The sequence below is a fragment of the Amblyraja radiata genome, chromosome 12 (assembly GCF_010909765.2).
Source record: "Amblyraja radiata isolate CabotCenter1 chromosome 12, sAmbRad1.1.pri, whole genome shotgun sequence".
In the NCBI taxonomy this organism is placed as follows: Eukaryota; Metazoa; Chordata; class Chondrichthyes; order Rajiformes; family Rajidae; genus Amblyraja; species Amblyraja radiata.
Genome location: NC_045967.1, coordinates 46,601,220 through 46,627,607, shown reverse-complemented (window position 1 = coordinate 46,627,607; position 26,388 = coordinate 46,601,220). Strand labels below are relative to the sequence as shown.

Genomic DNA, 26,388 nt, shown 5'->3' with positions numbered 1-26,388 from the left:
CCCCATCCCATGGTGAACGTTCCATTGTGTGATGTCACAATGCCCAATGCTCAAAGACATTCTTGCCATAGAGGGAGTACAGAGAAGGTTCACCAGACTGATTCCTGAGATGTCAGGACTTTCATATGAAGAAAGACTGGATAGACTCGGCTTGTACTCGCTAGATTGAGGGGGGATCTTATAGAAACCGACGTTGGGGAAGTCCAGAACAAGGGGTCACAGTTTAAGGGTAAGGGGGAAATCTTTTAGGACCGAGATGAGAAAAACATTTTTCACACAGAGAGTGGTGAATCTCTGGAATTCACTACCACAGAAGGTAGTTGAGGCCTGTTCATTGGCTATATTTAAGAGGGAGTTAGATGTGGCCCTTGTGGCTAAAGGGATCAGGGGGTGTGGAGAAAGGCAGGTACAGGATACTGAGTTGGATGATCAGCCATGATCATATTGACTGGAGGTGCAGGCTTGAGGGCCGAATGGCCTACTCCTGCACCTAATTTCTATGTTTCTAAGTTTCCCTCTTCACACCCCTCTCCCTCTCCCACCCATCCCTCTCTCCCCCACCCCCTTCACTCTCTACCCTATCCCCTTCCCTCTCTCCCCCCGCCCCCTTCCCCCTACCCTTCTGTCCCTCTTCCACCACTCCTCCTACCCCTCCCTCCCACTCTCCCACTTCTCTCCCTCACCCCACCCCTTTCCCTCCCCCACCCCTCTCTCTCCCCCTCCCTTCCCCCTCCCTCCCCTCTCCCCCCCACCCCTTCCCCATGCCCCTCTGACCCTCCCCACTCTTCCACCTCTCCCCCCTCCCACTATCCCTCCACACTCTTTCCCCCCTCTCCCCCACCTCTCTTCCCCTCCCACCACACTCTTCCCCGTCCCTCCACACTCTTACCCCTCCCTCCTCCTCTCCGTCCCCATCCCTCCCCCCCACATCTCTCTCCCCTCCCCATCCCTCTCTCCTCCCTCTCTTCCACTTCACTTCTCTCCCCCCTTCCACCTCCACTCTCCCTCCCCACTTTCCCCTCTCTCCACCCACCCCTCTCCCCTTCCCTCCCTCCTCCCCTCCCTCCCCATCCCCACCCCCCCCCCCCCCCACCCACATCTCTCTCCCCATCCCCTCTCATCCCCTACCCCGCTCTCCTTTCCCTCCCAAATTTGTCTTGTTTCATCCTCCTCCTCTCCCCTCCCTCCCCTCTTCTCACCCCCCCTCTCCCCACCTGTGTGTTTGGGGGGTGGTTAATGTGAGTGTGATGCCTCAGCCCCCCCCCCCCCCCCCCCCGCAAACGCCGTTGGGGAAACAGACCCAACGGGTATGCACTTGGTCCAGTATCATTTAAAAATAGATTATATAGGAATTATATATGGATGTCTTAACTGTTTACAGCTACATTGGCTTGACGATTGCAGTCAGTGGAGAACTGGCGGGGCACACCATTCATTTCTAAAGTAGCTGCTCAAAATGATTTATAATCTAAAACTGGGATTTCCCTTTTTCATCTTTATATTAACGTCAAGATGCCAGGTCAAAAGAATTGCAGATGTACAGCCATAGTAATATAATCAAGATAGTTAGATAGAAAAGACATGGAATCCAGGTCAACCATTGCTTACTAACAAAAAACACCTTGACTAAGAATACATCAATGGAGAAGAAATTACACCTGTTACATCAGTTTTCAAGGGAATCAAAAATAATACCAATTTTGGGATAAAGTTCCACACCTGAACTTTAGCACACGCGTCATGGTGATCCTACTGGTAAAAGTAAGATTTCAGGTTCCATTGAATACAGATAATTAGGGGTCTGTTGTAAGAAGGAACTGCAGATGCTGGTTTACACCAAAGATAGACACAAAATGCTGGGGTAACTCAGCGGGTCAGGCAGCATCTCTGGAGAAAAGGGATAGGTGACGTTTCAAGGAGACCCATAATCAGATTTTGAGAAAAGGAATAGGTGACATTTCAGGTTGAACCCATCATCAGACAGGAGAGGAATAGGTGATGTTTCAGGTCAAGACCCTTCATCAGACCCAGTCTGATGAAGGGTCTCGACCCGAAATATCACCTATTCCTTTTCTCCAGAGATGATGCCTGACCAGTTGATTTACTCCAGCATTTTGTGCCTATATATTAGTGGTCTGGTATCAGCTTGAAAAACAAACTGTAAAATATGATAGTGCTGAGCACGGGTCAATCCAGGTCTATTTTACGCAAATTTCAAATGTCTGCATGCTGCAAAAACCAATGATTACAAACAGGCTGCCAAAAGGTGCCACCCAAAAACACATTCCTTTAAACAAGTTTACTTTAATGTGCAGCCAGAATTGGGACTTCATTCATTACTAACAAAATATTACCGCAGGGACCTTGGCTATGTTTAACAGTTTTTGTTGATGGATTCCTGGAGGCTACACTACACAAATTTCTCCCTCAAAACCACCACCTAACAACAGCAACGCCGCCACCTTCATCCTCATATAGATAGATACATAGATACATAGAAAATAGGTGCAGGTGTAGGCCATTCGGCCCTTCGAGCCTGCACCGCCATTCAATATGATCATGGCTGATCATCCAACTCAGTATCCCGTACCTGCCTTCTCTCCATACCCCCTGATCCCTTTAGCCACAAGGGCCACATCTAACTCCCTCTTAAATATAGCCAATGAACTGGCCTCAACTACCTTCTGTGGCAGAGAGTTCCAGAGCTTCACCACTCTCTGTGTGAAAAATGTTTTTCTCATCTCGGTCTTAAAGGATTTCCCCCTTATCCTTAAGCTGTGACCCCTTGTCCTGGACTTCCCCAACATCGGGAACAATCTTCCTGCATCTTGCCTGTCCAACCCCTTAAGAATTTTGTAAGTTTCTATAAGATTCCCCCTCAATCTCCAAAATTCTAGCGAGTATAAGCCGAGTCTATCCAGTCTTTCTTCATATGAAAGTCCTGACATCCCAGGAATCAGTCTGGTGAAACTTCTCTGCACTCCCTCTATGGCAATAATGTCCTTCCTCAGATTTGGAGACCAAAACTGTACGCAATACTCCAGGTGTGGTCTCACCAAGACCCTGTACAGCTGCAGTAGAACCTCCCTGCTCCTATACTCAAATCCTTTTGCAATGAATGCTAACATACCACTCGCTTTCTTCACTGCCTGCTGCACCTACATGCCTACTTTCAATGACTGGGGTACCATGACACCCAGGTCTTGTTGCATCTCCCCTTTTCCTAATCGGCCACCATTTAGTTTGCTTTCCTGTTTTTGCCACCAAAGTGGATAACCTCACATTTATCCACATTATACTGCATCTGCCATACATTTGCCCACTCACCCAGTCTATCCAAGTCACCTTGCAGCCTCCTAGCATCCTCCTCACAGCTAACACTGCCCCCCAGCTTAGTGTCATCCGCAAACTTGGAGATGTTGCATTCAATTCCCTCGTCCAAATCATTAATATATATTGTAAATAGCTGGGGTCCCAGCACTGAGCCTTGCGGTACCCCACTAGTCACTGCCTGCCATTGTGAAAAGGACCCGTTTACTCCTATTCTTTGCTTCCTGTTTGCCAGCCAGTTCTCTATCCACATCAATACTGAACCCCCAATACCGTGTGCTTTAAGTTTGTATACTAATCTCTTATGTGGGACCTTGTCGAAAGCCTTCTGAAAGTCCAGATACAACACATCCACTGGTTCTCCCCTATCCACTACTAGTTACATCCTCGAAAAATTCTATAAGATTCGTCAGACATGATTTACCTTTTGTAAATCCATGCTGACTTTGTCCAATGATTTCACCACTTTCCAAATGTGCTGCTATCCCATCTTTAATAACTGACTCTAGCAGTTTCCCCACTACCGATGTTAGACTAACTGGTCTGTAATTCCCCGTTTTCTCTCTCCCTCCCTTTAAAAAAAATATATTTATAAGAAGTTAAAGTGCAGAAAAGAAATAAAGATTGTACAACCATTTATTGTTGCCTTTTTAGTCTTTCTGCCAAGGTCTGCTCATAATAATTTTCAGGAGATTTTGAGATTGGATTCTGAATCAGGATTGCCTCATCAACACCATCCCCCCCCCCCCCCCCCACCCCTCCCCTCTCCTCCGCCTCCCTCTCCGACCGAAGCCCGGCCTGGTTCTACTACATAGAATAGATATATTCTATATGACTAATTGGCTTCATGACATCCACCTTTAGAGGTTACAGAACAATATGGCTATTAAAATGATGCCCGAAGCCCAATTTCAAGCGAATCTTGTCTCCAATTTATACCATGTAAACTCACTGCTTTTCACAATTGAGCATCTAGGTCAATGATGAAGACTTATTTTTAACCACCATAAATGCTCGTTCACTCATTATATTTGTTTATTATAATCACGGTTGTGCTAATTTGCTGTTACAAAACTGAAATGCTTTTAACTTTGTTACTAATCTTATATGTTTTCTTTAATCTCACAAGTTTACTTTAATGTGGAACCAGAACAAGAACTGCATTCAATGCTCAAAGACTATAGCTGCAGGCCTCTTGGCTAGGTTTAACTACTCTCGGTAATGGGCCTGTCCCACTTAGGCGATTTTTTAGGCAACTACAGGCAACTAGTTTGTCGCCTCATGTTCGCCGGGAATAGTCTCCTCAGTCGCGCAAAAAGTCGTAGCGTCTTTCCGGTCGCCGCTAAATTTTCAACATGTTGAACATTTTTTGGTGACAGTGGGCTTGACGCCAATGTGCGCAGCTTGACTTCTCCTGACGTAGGTGCTGTCGTAGGTTGTCGCCAGGATGACGTACGTTGTCGCCGGTTTTTCGGCGACCTGCTACGACTATGACAGTCGCCGGCAGTTGTCTAAAAATTCGGCAAGTGGGACAGGCCCATTAGGGATAACGAAAGGATAACTGCTTGTAGTGGCATGCAAAACATATAAGCCCTGTTAATTATGATTGTGCAGTTAATCATTATTATGACTTGGTGCTTGGCACTTGGTACTTGGTTTGGTTGATAATTTAGCAAGGAAGGATTAATCACCACCTGGCAGTTCCTGGATTTCACAACTAGGATTGGCAAGGTAAATGCAAATTGTTGGTGCAAGACTTTTTTGTGAAATAAGACACAGGAGCAGGATTGGGCCATTCAGCACATCAAGTGTACTCCGCCATTCAGTCATGTCTGATCTAATTTTTCCCTCTCAACCCCATTCTGCTGCCTTTTCCCCATAACTTTTGACACCTTTCCTTATCAAGAATCTTTCGATCTCTGATTTAAAAATACCAAATGACATGGCCTCCACAGATGTCTGTGGCAATGAATTCCACAAATTCACCACCCTCTGGTTATAGAAATTAATCCTTAGGTCCATTCTAAAGGTACGTCCTTTCATTCTGAGGCTCTCTGGTTTTAGACTCTCCTTTTAAAGGAAACATCCTTACGACATCCACCATATCCAAGGATAGGCCTTTCATCATACGGTAGGTTTCACTGACATCCCCCCTCATTTGCCTAGTGGGACGGCACAATGGCACAGCATTAGAGTTGCTGCCTTACAGTGCCAGAGACCCAGGTTCGATCCTGACTATGGGTGCTGTCTGTGCGGAGAAACATATAAAAGACTTTAAAATTCTTAAATGATTGGACGGGCTAGATGCAGTAAAACTTTTCCCAATGTGGAGGGAGTCCAGAACCAAGGGTCACAGTTTAAGAATAAAAGGGTAGATCCATTTAGGACTGAGATGAGGAAAAACATCTTCACCCAGAGTGTTGTGAATCTGTGGAATTATCTGCCACAGAAGGCAGTGGAGGCCAGTTCACCGGATGTTTTCAAAAGAGAGTTAGGGCTAAATGAATTAAGGGATATGGAATGGCAGTGCTGGCTCGAAGGGCCAAATAGCCTACTCCTGCACATATTTTTCTGTTTCTATGTACGTTCACCCTGTGACTGTGTGGGTTTTCTCCAGATGTTCCAGTTTCCTCCCACACTCCACACTCCAGGTTTGTAGATTAATTGGCTTCTGTAAATTATAAATTGGCCTTAGTGTGTAGGATAGTGCAAGTGTACGCAGATCGTTGGTCAGCGTGGACTCGGTTGGCCGAAGGGCTTGTTTTCACGCTGTATTTCTAAAGTCTAATGTAAACTCTAAATTCCAGCGAATACAGGTCCAGAGCCTTCCAATACTCCTCATACATTAACCCAATCATCCCCAGAATTATTCTTGTAAAATTGCTTTTATATATTAAAACAAACATGACAGATAATCTGTTTAACAAAGTTAATTAAGGGAGTAGGAGCAGTCACTGTGGGATGCTAAATGCTTTCTGCTGCAAAACTGAATCTGCCCGTGTTAAGTATGTGCTGACTTTAAAAATCCTATTCTTCTGGACCATATCGAGCAAGACGGAGTCAAGCAATATTTGCTTGATGTTCAAAGATATTATTATCATCTGTTCGAAGGCTCTGGTTTCTTTTCTGAGGAGATGGAAAAATCACATTTATCTTATTTGAAAAGAATGGAGGTGATTGGAGGTGCAGGTGATTTTACGTTTAATATTTGACCCTTAACCAACTTTGATAAACAGTTGATCTGGTCATTTAAAAAATTTAAATCAGCTAATTTACTTTACTAAATCATTGTTAATGACCTCTTACTGATTCTGTTGGAAGTGATTGGTATCAGGGACTCAGCAGGGGTATAGGACATTCCAAAAATATGGTAGATTATTGGTCACATTATTGAATTGGCATCCACTTTTGTTCCAGATATATGCTTGAATCCCACTACTGCAACTGGGCAATATGTTCAAAATACAAAATAAATGATTTTGTTTCAAGAAGGAAGCTAGACTCTAGTGGAGTGACTGTGTGGGTGAGTGTGTGGAAATGAAGCGCGAGGCTTTGACTCGAGAAGCTTCAATGTATTGTAGAGGGTGATGGCGAGATACGGTACATTCTGCGTTTTTTTTACGTTTTGTAAATCTTCCTTGGTCTAGTGCAATTAGGGCAGCGATATGCTTCTCCTCAAGTCAAGTCAAGCTTATTCGTCACATACACATACGAGATGTGCAGTGAAAGTGGCAATGCTCGCGGACTTTGTGCAAAAAAACAAACAAACAAACAACCAAACAAACTACAAACAAAATGGAACAGAATCACATATTCTTTTACATATTAAATATTGTGGGCGGAAGGAAAAATGGAAAAAAAACCAGCAATTTACAAGAAAGCAGTAGAGTGGTACAGTAAAGTTTATCCCTGGTGAGATAGAAGTTTACAGTCCTAATGGCCTCTGGGAAGAAACTCCTTCTCAACCTCTCCGTTCTCACAGCATGACATTGAAGGCGTTTGCCTGACCGTAGCAGCTGGAACAGTCCATTGCAGGGATGGAAGCGGTCTCCCATGATCTTATTGGCTCTGGAGTTGCACCTCCTGATGTATAGTTCCTGCAGGGGGGCGAGTGAAGTTCCCATAGTGCGTTCGGTCGAACGCACTACTCTCTGCAGAGCCTTCTTGTCCTGGGCAGAGCAATTCCCAAACCAGATTGTAATATTTCCGGACAAGATGCTTCCCACAGCCGCGGAGTAGAAGCACTGGAGGATCCTCGGAGACACTCTGAATTTCCTCAATTGCCTGAGGTGGTAAAGGCGCTGCCTTGCCTTACTCACGAGTGCTGCAGCGTGTGATGTCCATGTCATATCCTCAGAGATGTGGACTCCCAGGTATTTAAAACAGCTCACCCTATCCACAGTATCCCCATTTAAGCTCAATGGTGTGTACGTCCTCGGATGATGTGCCCTCCTAAAGTCCACCTGTAGGATGAGGGAAGTCAGGGAGGCTTCCAGTTTCCCTAAGAGGTACATCAAGTTGCAGTTCCTGACAGACTGTGTAAGGTAATGTCAACTCTGTGTTAGAGTAATGTAGTCATGCCTTGGGTATGAGCAGAAAGTAGATGGGTGGCCATCAGGAAAAAGAGTGCAGAAATCCCCTCGACAACAGGTATTCCCCTTTGGATACTGTTATGGGGATGAGCGGTTAGGGGAAATTAGGAGCAGCAGTGAGGTCTGTGGTGTCGGGCCTGCTTCTGAGGCACAGGGTGAAGACAGCTCGAGCCTTTGTGATAGGAGACTCGTTATTTAGGGGGACAGATAAGAAATTCTTATTCACTTATAATTCACATATACAGTGCTTGAGCCCCAACTATCCAGTCTATATTAACAATCTAGCTGAGGGGAATGAATGTAATATTTCCAAATTTGTTAACAGCACAAAATGAAATGGAAATATTGATAATGATGAGGACACAAAGAGGCTGCAAAGGCATGGAGTTAAGTTGAACGAATATCAACAATATGGCAAATGAAGTGTAATATGGAAAAACATGAAGTTCTCAACTTTGGTAGGGGAAACAGAAATGTGAGTTGTTTTAATTTGGTGAGAGGTTGGTCAATTTTGTTGTTCCAGACTTAAGGGTCTGGAACCTGACTGTTCCTCCAGTTCTAACATAACCATTAAGTACCAGCTTTATGTTCATTGATGAACATAGAACATAGAACAGTACAGCACAGACATACAGCCCTATGGCCCACAATGTTTGTGCCGAACATGATACCTACTTGAATGAATGCCTGCCCATGCTCCATATCCCACCATTCCATATTTAAAAACTATGCATCTGCTTCCCCTGGCAACACATTCCATGCACCTATCACTTGTAAGAATGTGATGGGAAGAATACTATTTAAATGCATGTTCTTTGTTTATAATTTGAGAGGAGTCCCTTGGGGGGAGTTGCTGGTTGAATTGAAGTTGTCATTCCCTCTGTGGAGAGAGGACAGACTTGAGCAATTTTTCACTTTGTCAGAAAGATGCCAGGGTTCTTAGTGTACAGTAAACAGCTAGACTCAAGGGTCAGCTTTACCTGGAGCATAAATTTTCACTGGCACAGTCGAGATGACGTTGGAACCATAGGCCCATTCTCTTAGCCATTTCCTTATATCACGGGCTGCAAATTGAATTGGCTGAATACTAACTTCGAAGATGATGCAGAATTTTCCTCTCATGAGAGGAATAGATCGGGTAGATGCACAGAATCACTTGCCCAGAGTAGGTGAATCAAAGGCTAGAGGACATAGGTTCAAGGTGAAGGGGAAAAGATTTAATAGGAATCTGAGGGGTAACTTTTTCACACAAAGGGTGGTGGATGTATGGAACAAGCTGCTAGAGGAGGTAGTTGAGGCTGGGACTATCCAAACGTTTAAGAAACAGGTAGACAGGTACATGGATAGGACAGGTTTAGAGGGATATGGACCAAACACTGCCAGGTGAGACTAGTGTAGCTGGGACATGTTGGTTGGCGTGGGCAAGTTGGGCCGAAGGGCCTGTTTCCACACTGTATCACTCCATCTATATAATTAAAACACAAATCTTGACCTCTTCCTGTTTGCACTACATATTGATTTTAGAAAAAACGCTACCACTTACAGCTGTGATTTTTGGCCATCTTACTCAGTCACCCTCCGCTGCAGAGGACAAGAGGATTTTTCCCATCGATGAAAAATAAAAGACTTATTAATGTTTAAAAAATGTTGAGATTCACTCTCCTGTCAATCACGCCAAGAAGATCACGCCCCTTCCGGTGGGAGGGAGGACAGACTATAAAACCCGGAAGTGTGGACTTGCCTCAGTCTCTGCAAGATGGGGGAGCGAGAGGTCACGACTCTCAGTCTGAGCGGTGAATAACACTGAACACATGTCTACTAAACTGTGAGTGCCCTTAATGTGGTTTGAAAATGAAAATGTGGTTGGTTTGAAAAAGCAAAGCAAATGTGGCGGTGGTGGCTGGTTTTAAAAAGGAAAGCAAATGTGGTGGTGGTGGTTTGTTTGAAAAAAAGCAAAGCAAATGTGGTGGTGGTTGGTTTGAAAAAGCTAAGCAAATGTGGTGGTGGTCGGTTTGAAAAAGCTAAGCAAATGAGGTGGTGGTCGGTTTGAAAAAGCAAAGCAAATGTGGTGGTGGTTGGTTTGAAAAAGTTAGGCAAATGTGGAGGTGGTTGGTTTGAAAAAGCTAGGCAAATGTGGTGGTGGTTGGTTTGAAAAAGCATATAATTAAAAGTCCAAACTTGACCACTGCCTGTTTGCACTGTGTATTGATTTTAGAAAAAAAGGTACCACTTATGGCTGTGATTTCTGGCCATCTTACTCACAGTCCCCTCCGCTCATCAGGTGCAGAGGATTTTCCCCATCGATTAAAAATAAAAGAGTTATTAGTGTTTAAAAAATGTTGAGATTCTCTCTCCTGTCAACCACGCCATGAAGGCCACGCCCCTTCCGGTGGGAGGGGGAGGGCCTATAAAACCCAGACGTGTGGGCATTGCTCAGTATCTGCAAGATGGGGGAGAGAGGTCACGACAATCTGTCTGAGCTGTGAACCAACTGTACACACTGAATATCTACTGAACTGTGAGTGTGGTTTTTATGTCGTTTTTATGTGGTTTTTGTGTGGTTTTTGTGTGGTTTTTATGTGGTGTTTTATGGTGGTTTCACCCTGCTTGAAATGGTATGAAACTGCATTTGAATTTGGTAGCCTTGCACCCTGCATGAAATGGTATGAAACTGCATTTGAATTTGGTGGCCTTGCACCCTGCCTGAAATGGTATGAAACTGCACTTGAATTTGGTGGCCTTGCACCCTGCATGAAATGGTATGAAACTGCATTTGAATTTGGTGGCCTTGTACCCTGCATGAAATGGTATGAAATTGCACTTGAAGTTGGTGGCCTTGCACCCTGCTTGAAATGGTATGAAAATGCATTTGAATTTGGTGGCCTTGCACCCTGCTTGAAATGGCATGAAGCTGCACTTTAATTTGGTGGACTTGCACCCTGCTTGAACTGGTATGAAACTGCACTTGAATTTTGTGGCCTTGCACCCTGACTGAAATGGTTGGAAACTGCCCTTGAATTTAGTGGCCTTGCACCCTGCTTGAAGTGGTAGCAAACTGCACTTGAATTTGGTGGCCTTGCACCCTGCTTGAAGTGGTAGGAAATTGCACTTGAATTTGGTGGCCTTGCACCCTGCTTAAAATGGTAGGAAACTGCATTTGAATTTGGTGGCCTTGCACCCTGCTTGAAATGGAATTTCAAGGAATAGCCGTGAGTCAACTGCCAGCCCACCAGCCGTGAGTGAGTGAGCTGCCAGCACGCCAGGCTTGAGTGACTGAGCTGCCAGCCCAATAACCCATTTGGTCTACAATGTCCATACTAGCCCTCTGGAAACCAGTCCCTTCAGCCCATAACACCCATACTAGCGCTCCAGAAAGCCCCCCCCCCCCCTCTCGCAGTGGCCACCAATATTGGAATTGGAGGAGAGGTGGAATATTGTATTGGAGGACCAGCCCTCCCGTGTGACCATGGGACCCAACGGGTCCCACTTAGTCCAGTTATTCTATAAATGGTGGCATTTATTACAACATTCACTGAATTTCAAACTAATTCTTTCATTCCGAAGCCGTTTAAAACATTTCTGAGACACACACGATCTGTATCTTAATCTGTAAATTATTAATCCTCCTAATTAAATCATGCTATTTTGGTATTAAATATCGACATCAATATATCATCAATATCATTTTGATTATTTTGCTAATTTGGGTGCTGAAATTGTGAATTATGGGATTTATAAAACAACATGACATACAAGTGGACACATATAATCATGTTTTGCCTATGTTAATCACATGATTCCCAATGCATTTTATTACCCAAATGAGTTTTTTTTGGAGTGTATTGATAGAGGCTTAAATCAAATGTTAGCTGGCCAATAGCCAAGCAAAATGGGCAAGTCAAGGCATGGGGTTGTAAACAAATAGGCAAATTTTGAGCCTGTAGAGGGAAGTGTCGAGTATTGAAGTCTATACGAGGGGGAAAAAGCAGAGAGAAAGAGCCGCAGGATCATGAACGAACGAGGTAGCATCGAGGGGAAGAGGAGGAGGCAGAAGCAGAGGATCAGCCGTTTCCTGCTGTAGCTGTAACAGGGCAAAGAGAGAACGAGGAGGAGGAGGTTTAAAGCCGGCTCGGTGGGGTTTTATTTTTGAGCTGTCACCTATTGAACGAAATTTAAAAGCCCCTCCGGCTTGCACGATCGAGGCGTGGAGAGGATAATGCTGGACTTCGTGATCCCGTTGAGTAGCAGCGCCAGGCTGGAGAAGCTCATCCCTCACATCGAGAGGCTGTTCAGGGTGAGAGTGAGCGTCGGGCCTGCGGCGGAGAGCAGCAGATGGGTCCACATCGAGCAGGCAGCAGAGGTACAGGAGGGGCCCAGGAAAGCAAAGGTGAGTCTCCCACCACAGCCACTGCTCCCCCGGCTCATCTTACCTCGGTCCATTGTGCATTGAGATTGCCCAGCGGGGCTGGAGAGATGGGAAACTGCACTTGTTGCTATGAGACGCACAAGAAGCACCGGCTGGGCCTTGTGTGCTCCATGGATCAGCCAGGCCCCTGCCTTTTGCTGGATCTCTGGCTTTGTACTGGAGCTGGAAGCAAGGACAGTGCATTTGGTGCAAGGGAAGTCTTTTAAAGATCGAGATAAACAAAACATTAACTTGGAAAGGGTTGATTTCCCATCTCTTTACAACCTTGTTTGAAATGGATCAAAATCAATGCTCGAAAAATCAAGTGTTACTGTTATATTTCTGACTGATGAGCTCACCTTTCAAAGGCACGATCAATTGTGATTCAATAGGCAGATCATGTTATGTTAACATTAAGAAATTTAGTCATCCTGCACGTATAATTAAGTAGTTTAAAAAAAAAAAAAAAAGTAATCTGTAAACGTTGACTGTTATTTTTGTATGTAGTACAATTTAAAAACTGTTATATCAGGAGCAAGTTTCTCAATATTGAAAGAAGTGGAAATAGTTGACTGTTTTCGACTTTATATCTTCGAGAGGCAGAAAGGTGTTCTAGGAAGATAATGAATCCACCGTTGCTACCAACTAATGTTGGGAGTTTTACACACTGAAAGGTTCTGTCCTTATTTGTCTCAGGCCTCTTGATGAAGTGCTTTGTGGCCTGGCATGTTAAACATTGTTTCTATCCTTCAGTTGTAAAACAAATCATGGCAGGTTTTATTGACTTGGATAACACATAATAAACAGTTGTAATTGCTCTTCCCATAATTTGTATTTTTGATTACCAAATGGCATTTAAAAAAAAGATTGGAGTATTTATCAGTGAAGCAAAACTCCATATTTTAGCTTCCATTGTTACCTTTAACATATTGTGCAATTTCTGTTGATATGATTGAAGGGTACTTTTAACTGTTTAACACTCGTATAATGATTTACTAATAGCAAAAAAAGTTGTTTTTAAAATTGTGAATAATTCATGGCCTTTGTAGTTTGTGCAGCCTGCTGATCTTCATAGTGTTCTCCTTGTCGTTAGATTTTAAAAGTATGTTTGAAAAAAGTAGATGTGCTTATTTAAGTCAAATAGATGATTGTATACAGTCTGAAGAAAAGTCCCGATCCAAAACGTCACCTATCCTTTATCTCCAGAGATGCTGCCTGACCCGCTGAGTTACTCCAGCATTTTGTGCCTATCTTTGGTATAAACGAGCATCTGCAGTTCTTTGTTTCTAATAGATGGTTACTTCAACTGTAGTTCTTACAAATACAAATTTCTCACAAAACAATAATTTCTGATTGTTTTGTGAGAAACGACCAGACTGCTATATCTTTCTGAATGTAAAATGGAACTATCTTATTAGCATTTTTTTCTTTGGAAAATAAAGACAAAAGCTGGGCCTGTGGTTGATGGCTGATAGAGTTTTAAATGTTTGGATATTGCTGAAATAAGGAATGAAGTGAAAAGTTATGCTGTTCTGAGATATAATGTTAACTTGAGTTGGCGGCGCCATGGTAAACCATATATTCTATGGTCACTGATTAGCCTTCAAAGTAGCAATATAAAGATGATTAAATGGCTACCAGCTCCTCGAGGTTTAACTATATTTATTTTCATTAGATTCTGTAGAGTCAGTGTCATACTTTGTGACGCAATGGTTAACACACACATGATTTCTGGAACAAGCAGCTTCTGAACTATGATTTTAATAAAATCTTTCAGTTTTTGCTGTCTCTCAACATTATTTCTGTTTAAAGCAGTTAAACATTGAATTCCTAGAAATAAGTGATAGTTTAGATTTGTATTTGCTCTTATCTTGTAATAATGCGGTCAGAAACGTGCTGGATTTTACTCCACCCAACGTGTTGGAGCGGTTTTCAACTCTTGGAGAGTTGGCTGTAAAACAAGAATAGATTATTGGGACATATATATTTAAAACATTCTGAATAAATATGTTTAAAATTAGTTTACAGATCATTTGTAAATTAATGGGTTTGCTTCATTGTAATAAATAACCTGAGAACTGTTCTGTGAAATATTGTGGTCAAAATAACATTTTGAATTGTACAAATTCTTCCGCTTTTTGTTTGCAAACTCAACAATCAAAGTTGTTTGCTGTAAGTTTTCATTTTGGATTATTAAATGATGTACTCCGTAATAAATATCGCATTCAAATGTTTAAAAAGTGTCCTGGGGAGCCGCGTGCACGGCCGGAGTGTCCCGGGGAGCTGCCGCCCCGATTCAACCGTGGCGCTGATGCGACGACCGGAACGCGCCCCGGTAGGCCTCCCAGGGGACTGCGGGGAAGCCGGTCGGCGAGGCCTGTCTGGGCCAAAGGAGCCTCAACGGTGGCGGTGATGGGAGCCTTGGCTGCAGCAGCGGGAGCCTCGGCAGTAGCGTGAGCCTCAACAGCAATGCCATCCTCAGGTGCAACGGGGGCCTCGGCGGCAACTGGGGACTCAGCAGCAACGGAGCATTGGCGGCGGCAGTGAGAACCTTGGTGGTGGTGGAGCATGATGGGGGGAGGGGAAGACAATGGGGACCACCGAGAAGAACAATGGAGGACCCGGCATGGGGGGACCGCCATGAGGGACGGTGGAAGAACAAAGGTGACCCGGGGAGGGTGGAGCACTGTAGTTTTAGAATCCTCTGACCAGGGGATAAGCCTGTATTAGTTTGTTCGTTCCGGTTTAGGTGCTGTGCACACGGCAGCCAGCCAACAGTCGCTTATCCTTTTTTCACTTTTAATTTCAAGTTTTTGTTTACCTTGTCGTGTGTTGTGACTATTGGCAGAACAATTTCCCTCCGGGGATGAATAAAGTTTATCGTATCGTATTTTTAATGTTGCTTGTGTGCAGTATGAGTAACTTTCCATCTTATTTGTCGCACGGTCTACTTGATAAACATTGGCACTTTTTACGTCCTTCATTCATTTGCTTTTCAGCAGAAGTGAGGGGTCTATTCTCAAGTGTTTCTCATCATTGATCAATATGTTCTCAACTCTTTTTGTATTAGACTTGGCTTTTTCACTCTGCATATTCACAATGATGAATTTGCCACATTCACTTTAGTTTCCCATAGCAATGTAGTTCAGTTCCAGACTTGAAAGACCACCTATGAATGTGATATTTATTTTTCATTGACTTTAGTGGATTTTGAAAAGAATCCTATTTTCCTGTTAGTTAAAGGCAGTTTTATGTTTTGGGCTCATTTCTCTAGTATTAGTCGTAGAGTCATACAGCGTGGAAACAGGCCCTTCGGCTCAGCACTGCCCACACCGGCCAACATGTCCCAGCTACACTAGTCTACACTAGCCTGTGTTTGGCCCATATCCCTCTAAACCTGTACTATCTATGTACCTGTCTAATTGATTCTTAAATGTTACAATAATCCCAGCCTCAACTACCTCCTCGGGCAGCTTGTTCCATACACCCACCACCCTTTGTGCGAAAAAGTGATCCCTCAGATTCCTATAAATCTTTTCCACTTCAATTTAAACCTATGTCCTCTGGTCCTCAATTCCCCAACTCTGGGCAAGAGACTGTATGCATCCACCCGATCTATTCCTCTCATGATTTCATACAACTCTATAAGATCATCCCTCATACTCTTGTGCTCCAGGAAATAGAGTCCCAGCCTACTCAACTTCTCCCTATAGCTCAGACCCTAGAGTCCTGGCAACATTGGATTGACACAAGACCTCATGTGCTTTATTTAGAACTCTTACAGGCCACCAGGCTGAAGAGACTTATCAAAAGACTGGGGTGAATTTAAAAGCAGATAAACAACTGCAGTAGCAAATTTCCCTACATACCTAATTATAGGGCTGTCACCAAGGCATTTGCATATTCTTTAAGAGAGAGGTGTGTATTCCTCTTGTAGGCGTCTTGCAGTTTCAAACAGTTTATTTAAGTCATTGTCAGACCCCTTTAGCCATCTCGATTTCAATACCCTCAACCATGCTGTTATCCCTATGATGACAATTTTGTTTATTCTTTCAAAAATGCGGTTTGAAAACTCTGCAATGTTTGAGATGTGGCAATATTTCATTTTAGAATGTAGAAACAAGGGACTGCAGATGCTGGTTTACAGAAAAAGGAAACAAAGTGCTGGAGTAACTCAGCGGGTCAGGCAGCATCTCTGGAGAAACTATACGATACGATAGAACTTTATTTATCCCAGGAGGGAAATCGATCTGCCAACAGTCATAAATACACAAAATAAATGAAACATGAAATTAAAGTGATTTGGAAAGGATCGGGGATGTGCAAAAATTGAGCGGGAGGGGCGTCAGTCTCAATCTACTTCACGACCGAAGGAGGAGGAGTTGTACAGTTAGCCCCAGGTAAGAAGGATCTCCTGTGGCGTTCTGTCCTGCATCTTGGTGGAACCAGTCTGTTGCGGAAGGTACTCCACTGGGGTGAGCTGTATTGTCCAGGATTTTCTGCAGTTTGAGGAGCATCCTCCCCTCCAAGTAGTTAGGTGCAATTTCTTTTAGGGTTGGGACCCTTCTTCAAATATTTTTATACCTCTTGCCCCACGTTTAGTTTAGAGATACAGCGAGGAAACAGGCCCTTCGGCCCACCGGGTCCGCGACGACCAGCGATCCCTGCACATTAACACTATCCTACACACACTAGGAACAATTTTTACATTTACGAAGCCAATTAACATACAAACCTGTACGTCTTTGGTGTGGGAGAAAACCCATGCAGGTCACGGGGAGGACGTACAAACTCCGTACAGACAGCACCCGTAGTCGGGATCGAACCCGGGTCTCCGGCGCTGCATTCGCTGAAAGGCAGCAACTCTACCGTGAAATCAGGAATTGTATTTTAGTTTTCTATCTGCCCCCAAGGCACCTATTATTGGACCCAATGGATACTGAAGTAGTTAGCACGTGATACTGCATTGAATTTAGGTGGTCTGGCTGAAGTCCTCTTTTGATCTTGCACATTGGTCTGGACCAGGAAGACCCCTTACACCATCACTATTTAAAAGGATCGTCAATAATTTGCAGCTTGATATGGATGCATTAACAGGCATTCAGTTTGGAAAGCAGGAAGAATGAGCAGGATGCATATATGGAGGAACCAAATGCTGGGAGAGGATATTTAAGAAATGATCGAATAACTGGAAGATGTGTAATATGGTTGATGAATTTGTTAACTTTAGGTTTATTATTGTCTTGTGTACCAAGGTCTAGTGAAAAGCTTTTGCTCGCATGCTATCCAATCAAATCAGATAATACCGTACATGAATACAATCACGGGTAATAAATATAGAGCAAAGATAAAGATACAAGAATACAGGTCTGAAGCAGGGTCTCGACCCGAAACGTCACCCATTCCTTCTCTCCAGAGATCCTGCCTGAGTTACTCCAGCATTTTGTGTCTACCCCAGAATATAGAATATCGTTCTCAACATTGCGTAATAGTTCCACAGGAAAAAGTCCAATGTCTACAATGAGGTCAGTTGTGCCCCAGCTTATACCAGGACTGTTTGGAAGTCTGATAACAGAAAAGAAGTAGCTGTTATTTGCTGTTGTGCTGTTTTTGATGTGGCCACTCACTGTATGTGAGATTATTGAATTTACAGTGGCTTGCAAAAGTATTCATACCCCTTGAACTTTTCCACATTTTGTCACGTTACAACCACAAACGTAAATGTATTTTATTGGGATTTTATGTGATAGACCAACACAAAGTTGCGCATAATTGTGAAGTGGAAGGAAAATGATACATGGTTTTCAAATTTTTTTACAAATAAAAAACTGAAAAGTGTGGCGTGCAAAAGTATTCAGCCCCCCTGAGTCAATACTTTGTAGAACCACCTTTCGCTGCAATTACAGCTGCAAGTCTTTTGGGGTATGTCTCTACCAGCTTTGCACATCTAGAGACTGAAATTTTTGCCCATTCTTCTTTGCAAAATAGCTCAAGCTCAGTCAGATTGGATGGAGAGCGTCTGTGAACAGCAATTTTCAAGTCTTGCCAGAGATTCTCAATTGGATTTAGGTCTGGACTTTGACTGGGCCATTCTAACACATGAATATGCTTTGATCTAAACCATTCCATTGTAGCTCTGGCTGTATGTTTAGGGTCGTTGTCCTGCTGGAAGGTGAACCTCCGCCCCAGTCTCAAGTCTTTTGCAGACTCTAACAGGTTTTCTTCCAAGATTGCCCTGTATTTGGCTCCATCCATCTTTCCATCAACTCTGACCAGCTTCCCTGTCCCTGCTGAAGAAAAGCATCCCCACAGCATGATGCTGCCACCACCATGTTTCACAGTGGGAATGGTGTGTTCAGGGTGATGTGCTGTGTTAGTTTTCTGCCACACATAGCGTTTTGCATTTAGGCCGAAAACTTCAATTTTGGTCTCATCAGACCAGAGCACCTTCCTCCACATGTTTGCTGTGTCCCCCACATTGCTTGTGGCAAACTGCAAACGGGACTTCTTATGGCTTTTTTTCAACAATGGCTTTCTTCTTGCCACTCTTCCATAAAGGCCCGATTTGTGGAGTGCACGACTAATAGTTGTCCTGTGGACAGATTCTTCCACCTGAGCTGTGGATCTCTGCAGCTCCTCCAGAGTTACCATGGGCCTCTTGGCTGCTTCTCTGATCAATGCTCTCCTTGCCCGGCCTGTCAGTTTAGGTGGACGGCCATGTCTTGGTAGGTTTGCAGTTGTGCCATACTCTTTCCATTTTCGGATGATGTATTGAACAGTGCTCCGTGAGATGTTCAAAGCTTGGGATATTTTTTTATAACCTAACCCTGCTTTAAACTTCTCCACAACTTTATCCCTGACCTGTCTGGTGTGGTCCTTGGGCTTCATGATGCTGTTTGTTCAATAATGTTCTCTAACAAACCTCTGAGGCCTTCAGAGAACAGCTGTATTTATACTGAGATTAGATTACACACAAGTGGACTCTATTTACTAATTAGGTGACTTCTGAAGGCAATTGGTTGCACTGGATATTATTTAGGGGTATCAGAGTAAAGGGGGCTGAATACTATTGCACGCCACACTTTTCAGTTTTTTATTTGTAAACAAAATTTGAAAACCATGTATCATTTTCCTTCCACTTCACAATTATGCGCCACTTTGTGTTGGTCTATCACATAAAATCTCAATAAAATACATTTACGTTTGTGGTTGTAACGTGACAAAATGTGAAAAAGTTCAAGGGGTATGAATACTTTTGCAAGCCACTGTATGGTGATACCTTATTCAGGATTGCATTGATTTCCCCCACTATCTTCTCCCATCGACTTCAGAAGGTCTTCATAGAGGACCTTGTGGGCCCTTGTTGAAGTAGGACATCTCTTCCTTCGAACCTCTGGTACATAGACTCCATTGGAACACTGTCAGAATTTTCAGTTTCAGAATGAAAGCCAATTACAACCTGGCTTTTACCTGGTACAGGCTAAGTTTAACTGGTGATAGTGACTCTCAGATTTCAGCCCACTGCTGAGATGACAAGCCTGTGAACAGCATGATTAGCAACGACTGAATATTGAAATCAGCAGCAATTATTTGATGTGCTGCCTCCACGGAATGAAGTGGCACAGGTTAACCCATTTAGCCCTCTTGATATTTATGCATTTCCAAGTGGACTGGTTTAATCTGTTTCAACATTAACCATCTGCCACAAACCTGTCATTGTGTGATCAGTTTCCTCCAGTTTGTCATGCTCATTTCTTTGGGTGTTTGCATATTTTGATTTTATTCCTTTGGTGTCTCATGGTCTTTGTGCAGATATCTAACATGCCATTACTCATTGTCCTTTCTGCTTTTCCTTACAAGGACTTTGCATTACACCTTATCAGCCATTTTCTGCACATCCCACAAGATCTCCCTTAATTAGGCACTGGGATTTTCCAATAAAAAAATTTTCTCTAATGATTACATTTGGTCCATACCTTTTTATATTGGTAGGCTTATTGCATTTCATATAGTAAAAGTTTCACCCATAACTCAGTAAGTTCAAACAACCTTTAATTTCCACATTTATTCCTTACCTGTACAATTTTGTTATACATGCTACTACACTCATTCTGTAGAAACACTTTTCTCCACATATTTTGGAAAATTAATCTAATCTTAATTGTTATGTACTTGCCTTATTATTAGGAAATGCATAAATTGTTAATTCTTCTGAATGTAGTCAAGTTAATTTGTAATACTATTTTCCTTTTGAATTTTCTTCAGCCTTCTCGATACAATTGGATTTTCCATTCCTCTGTAAAATTGAGTCAAACTGCATGCCATCTGTTATGCCCTCACAAGAGTGCCTGATGCCCTCTTTTTCTAATTAGTTCCATGTTTCATTGGATTTTAATTTACTGGTTATGGTTTACCATTTCTGTCCATTATAATTGGCAATCTTTCTACTTTCAGTTTAGTTTTCCAAATCTGTTTCTGTTTTTACTAAACATCAAGGATTATTTTATCTCCCACTTTGCTTAAATTTCCAATTATCATTTAAACTTTGATATATTTCCATCCTTACAGTTGAAATTTTAGACATAAATCTACATTTTCTTCTTATATGGCAGATAGTTCATTTAGAAAATTATATGGAATTTCATAAACAGGCAGTCGGTCGGTATGGATTGTGATCACATAGTGAGCTCAACAACCAAATGGTCATCTTTTGAGTGGTAATTCAATTCAATTCAATTCAATTCAATTCAATTCAACTTTAATGTCATTGCACAAATACTAAGTATGGGTACAACGAAATGCAGTTTTGCGTCAGTCCGTAGTAGTAGTGCAATATAGAAATTTAAAAAAAAAGAAGATACAGAATAATCAAAAATACAGAATAATTAAACAATGGGGACGGAGGGACCGGAGAAATCTATCGGCGGGACTCCGAGTTCAGCAATGTGATGGTATAATTGTAGAAGCTGTTCCTCATCCTACTGGTACGAGTCCTGAGGCTCCTGTACTGCCTCCCTGATGGGAGGAGGGCAAACAGTTCATAGTTGGGGTGGGAGGGGTCTTTAATGATCTTCCCAGCCCGTCTCAGACACCGTTTTCGGTGGAGGGCATCCATGGCAGGGAGCGGGGCACCGATGATGTGCTGCGCGGTTTTCACCACCCGTTGTAGTGCCTTCGTGTCCGCAACAGTGCAGCTGCTGTACCATACCATGAAGCAGGTGGTCAGGATGCTCTCGATGGTACAGCGGTAGAAGTTGGTCAGGATCTGGGGGGACAGGTGGGCTTTCTTGAGCCTCCTCAGGAAGTAAAGGCGCTGCTGTGCCTTTTTGATCAGCTTGGAGGTGTTGAGGGACCAGGACAAATTCTCCGAGATATGTACCCCGAGGAATTTGTAGCTGGAGACGCGCTCCACCTCAGTCCCGTTTATATGGATGGGGGTATGACTGCCTCCTCTGACCTTCCTGAAGTCGACAATAATTTCCTTCGTCTTCTTGGAGTTGAGGACGAGGTTATTGTTGGCACACCAGGTTGTCAGGTGCTGGACCTCCTCTCTGTAGGCTGACTCATCGTTGTCACTGATCAGTCCTACCACCGTGGTGTCGTCAGCAAACTTAATGATGGCGTTGGATCTGTACTTAGGGATGCAGTCGTGGATGAAGAGGGAGTAGAGGAGAGGGCTGAGCACACAGCCCTGTGGCACGTCGGTGTTCAGTGTTATAGTGGAGGAGGTGAGGTTGTTGACCCTGACAGACTGTGGTCTGTTGGTGAGGAAATCCAGTGTCCAGTTGCAGAGGGAGGTGGAGATGCCAAGTCCGCTGAGTTTGGTGATCAAGCTGGCGGGGATGACAGTGTTAAAGGCAGAGCTGAAATCAATGAACAGCAACCTGATGTAGGAGTTGTTGTTGTCCAGGTGGGTCAGGGCAGAGTGTAGGGCCGCCGATATGGCGTCCTCTGTAGACCTGTTGGCCCGGTAGGCAAACTGATGGGGGTCCAGTGTGGGGGGGAGGCTGGCTTTGAGTTGAGCCAAGATCAGCCGCTCAAAGCACTTAGCAATGACAGGGGTGAGTGCCACTGAGCGGAAATCGTTGAGACTCCCTGTGGCTGACTGTTTGGGCACTGGCACGCTGGTTGATGTCTTGAGGCAAGTGGGGACAACACCCTGGGCCAGTGAGAGATTGAAAATGTCGGTGAAGACTGGGGATAGTTGTCCAGCACATGCCCTAAGCACCCGGCCAGGGATGCCATCGGGGCCGGCAGCTTTGCGCTCATTCACCTTGCTCAGTGCATCTTGTACAGCAGAGGTGGAGAGACTGAGGGGTTGTTCATTCGGGGGTGGAGCAACTTTGATGGCTGGGGTTTTGTTGTCCCGGTCAAAGCGAGCATAGAAATGGTTTAGCTCGTCAGGAAGGGTGGCGTTGTCTGGGGGAGGGGTGTTAACTTTATGGTAATCGGCAAGGGATTTGGTTCCTTCCCACATGCGCTTGGGGTCAGAGTTGTTTTGGAAGTGCTCCTCAATCCGCCGTTTGTGATTGAGTTTGGCATTCCTAATTCCCATTTTCAGATAATGATTGTGTGATAAGATATTGAGAGACACAACAGAAGTATCTCCCACTGCTGGTTGGCTTTTTGATTTAGACTTTAGACCTTAGAGATACAGCGTAGAAATAGGCCCTTCGGCCCACTGAGTCCCCGCTGATCAGCAATCTCACCATACACTAGCACTATCCTACACACTAGGGCCAATTTACAATTTTACAAAAGCCAATTGATCTACAAACCTGTACATTTTTGGAGTGTGGGAGGAAACCGGAGCAACTTGAGAAAACCCACGCAGTCGCATGGAGATTGTACAAACTATATACAAATAGCACCCGTAGTCAGGATTGAACTGGGGTCTCTGGCGCTGTAATTCAGCAACACTACCGCTGCGCCACTGTGCCGCCCAACTATGCTGATCTGCTTTTTTTTTCATTCAATTAATCTGGGTTCTCTTGCCTTTCAATTCTCTGAAATTGGATCATTGACATTATCTCGGGCTGGAGTTTCTAGAACAGAAGACATCTTCAGGATAAGGGGTCAGCCACTTGAACTGAAACCTCTGACGAAAGAGATTTCTTTAGTCAGAGGTTTATAAAAGCTTGCAATTTTCTGTCCTCGGAAGGCTGTGGATGGTCAGCTAATGAATATATTCAGGTCTGAGTGCCTTTGATTTTAAAATAGAAAAGCAGTCTATGTTTATGTGGATCAAATGGCAGAATGAGCTTAAGGTATAGAATCAGAAATGGTAACATTGAAATGGTAGAATAGGTACAAGAGCCTGATTGGTTCACTTTTCCAGTTACCTGCCATGCTTTGTCCTGGGTCTTCCATTCTCCAGCTTTCTTTTTAAGGGTGATTATTTCCCAAGTATTCTCCAAGCTTAGGGCCTCACATTTTAAATAAAAACATATCGACTGAATAATAGTAGTTTTGAATTTTGTCCTGGTATTTACTGTTGCAGCTATTCGTATTCTTACTTGTTCTTCACCTACAGCCACAATCTTTCTGCTTTTCAAAATACAACAGCTCTCAAAAATGACATCGGCCTACAGGGCTCGAAATTAACGGTTGCCCGGGTGCACTCAAAGCGCCGCCGGGCAACCTAAACACCGAGTCATTTTGCCCGGCTTGGCAACCAGATACTGGTTTGTACCGAAGATAGACACAAAAAACTGGAGTAACTCCGCGGGTCAGGCAGCATTTCTGGAGAAAAGGAACGCGACGGTTTGTGTCGGTGGTGACGGCTGTATTGCGTGGGAAAGATACTAGGTGCGGGGTGACGGAGAGTCGCAGCGAATGACGGCCCCCGAACAGCGGCAGCAGCGGCCGCGACAGCTGCTTGTCCCATCCATCCTGTACTGATCCTCCCATTCAAGAAGAATGGGGGGAACAGTCTGAAGAAGGGTCTCGACCCGAAACGTTGCCTATTTCCTTCGCTCCATAGATGCTGCCTCACCCGCTGAGTTTCTCCAGCACTTTTGTCTACCCCCATCCATCCCATACTGAACCCCCCCATTCAACACCACTGACATCCCCCGTGCTCTCCCCTCACAATTTTACCTACTCCAACCAACACGTACTAATTCACCTGCCTCAATCCATCCATTCTCCACCGACTGCCTTCTAACCCCCCCCCCCCCCACCAGCCATCTATCCACCCCTCACTGATTCACACACACCCCCTTCCCTGACCCTATTGTCCTGGAAATGTCTTCAGAGCGAATATTGACTATGTTTGATAACGGAATGCAATCAAATGTGTTTTCATTCCCAATGTTATTATTTGTTTTAATCCATAAAGATGGATTAATTAAATTGTGAACATGTGAAACATTAAAACCGCAGTGTTCGATTGTCACTGCTACCGTTGACACGTTATTACAGAATTAATTTTAACGGCAAATCAATGCTCTTACTATGAAGTATCAGTACTGTAGTTATTTAATGAGCAACATTCACAACTATACGTACGCATATATGTTACCATGGTCCAGGATTTATTGACACAGGTTGATCATACGCTGAATAATCCAAACACATTTTTGTTTGGAAGTGGAAAGAACTAATAGAAATTGCATTTACCGCAATGTGTAAAAAGAGTTGAGATACTGTCTTATAATTTTGCTGCATGTCATTGTGGGATATATCATGTCTTGATTGGTGAATGTTTAGTTTGTGACTTTATTTGAAGCAGAAATAATATGTGAATGCTTCATTGAGTATAATTCCGACTGGTAACTACGCGCTTTATCCGAGCACATTATCGCGCGCGTCATGCACGCCATCTTAAATGACCACCTAAACTGTCATTTGGCAACCTAAAAAGCTGCCAAGGTTGCCCGGCTGGCAACAGGGAAAAAAAGTTAAGCGAGAGCCCTGGCCTAGCTCCAAGTAATGGACACTTTGAAACCTTCTATACCTTTCTAAAGTAGTTTAGCTTGTTGTACAATAAGTGTTCATTGTCCATTTGTCTTGGAATACAATACATCTCTTGTCTGACTTCCTAGGTGTAGTTCTGAGTGTAGTGTACTACCTATTCTTCATTATTTTTTATTCCTCCAGTGTATAATACAGAAAGATGTATCGTGTTTTCCATTGGTATCCTTCCAGTTTTATCTAATTCCCATTTATTTTTAACTTGGCACTAATACCCCTAGAGTCAAAACTTATAGGCTTCAGTAGAACTCATAAGGAGGTGCATTTCAGTTCATGCAGTATGTATTAACAGAATTCCCCAGATTAAAAATAAAATTTTGCAGATGGTAATCTCTGAATTGTTTCTTGTTTCTTTTGCACGGTTGTTTAATCTTCTTCTTATCGAGTCCACACACAAGATTAGAAGTTGTTCAGCCAGAGCTGAACACACTTCTCGGCATCTGCACAATGGTGTCTGTCTTGCGCTTCTTGTGCTTCTCGTGCGTGGTGGTGGAAAGATTGGTTGAAACAGGGCCGCGACGTGAACGCTCTTTCCTTGGCCCCGGTTGTTTAATGAAGTTCCAACTATTAAGGACAACGTGTACCCTTGTGGTTGGTGCAGTGTAATGTTCTTGGAATAGACTGATTCTAGGAACAAGAACGATCAAAGTATATTTAGAGAGAATGCAAATTGAATGGATAAGCAGCATTTAACTGAATGTAACAGGGACACGGAAAATACAGGAATGAGACCAGAGAGAAAAAGCAACAATAAATGGAAATTCAAATGCTTTGCCGAAAAGTAAATGAGAAATACTATGATACTCCACGTCTCCATCTCAATGTTCTGATGATCTTACCATCTCTCTATCCAAATAGCTCCTTGCGGGACTTTGTGCTAAATTTATTTTGTAAAGTTTCAGAGAAGAGCCTGGACATCCTTAAAGCACTACGTATAGTGGTCGGCACAGTGGTGCAGCGGTAGAGTTGCTGCCTTACAGCGCCAGAGACCCGGGTCCGATCCTGACCACAGGTGCTGTCTGTACGGAGCTTGTACATTCTCCCTGTGACCGCGTGCGTTTTGTCCGGGTGCTCCGGTATCCTCCC

The 26,388-nt window shown here is 43.7% G+C and overlaps 1 protein-coding gene across 1 annotated transcript in view; it reads left to right on the top strand.

The window, feature by feature from the left end:
- Positions 1 to 11,902: 11,902 nt before the first annotated feature.
- The window catches only part of zc3h12b (zinc finger CCCH-type containing 12B), a 72,793-nt gene continuing 58,307 nt past the window's right edge, over positions 11,903 to 26,388 (top strand). The window contains exon 1 of the mRNA XM_033030709.1: positions 11,903 to 12,309. Within this exon, the coding sequence (XP_032886600.1) occupies positions 12,139 to 12,309 (171 nt within the window). The 5' untranslated portion in view covers positions 11,903 to 12,138. The remainder of the gene's footprint in view (positions 12,310 to 26,388) is intronic.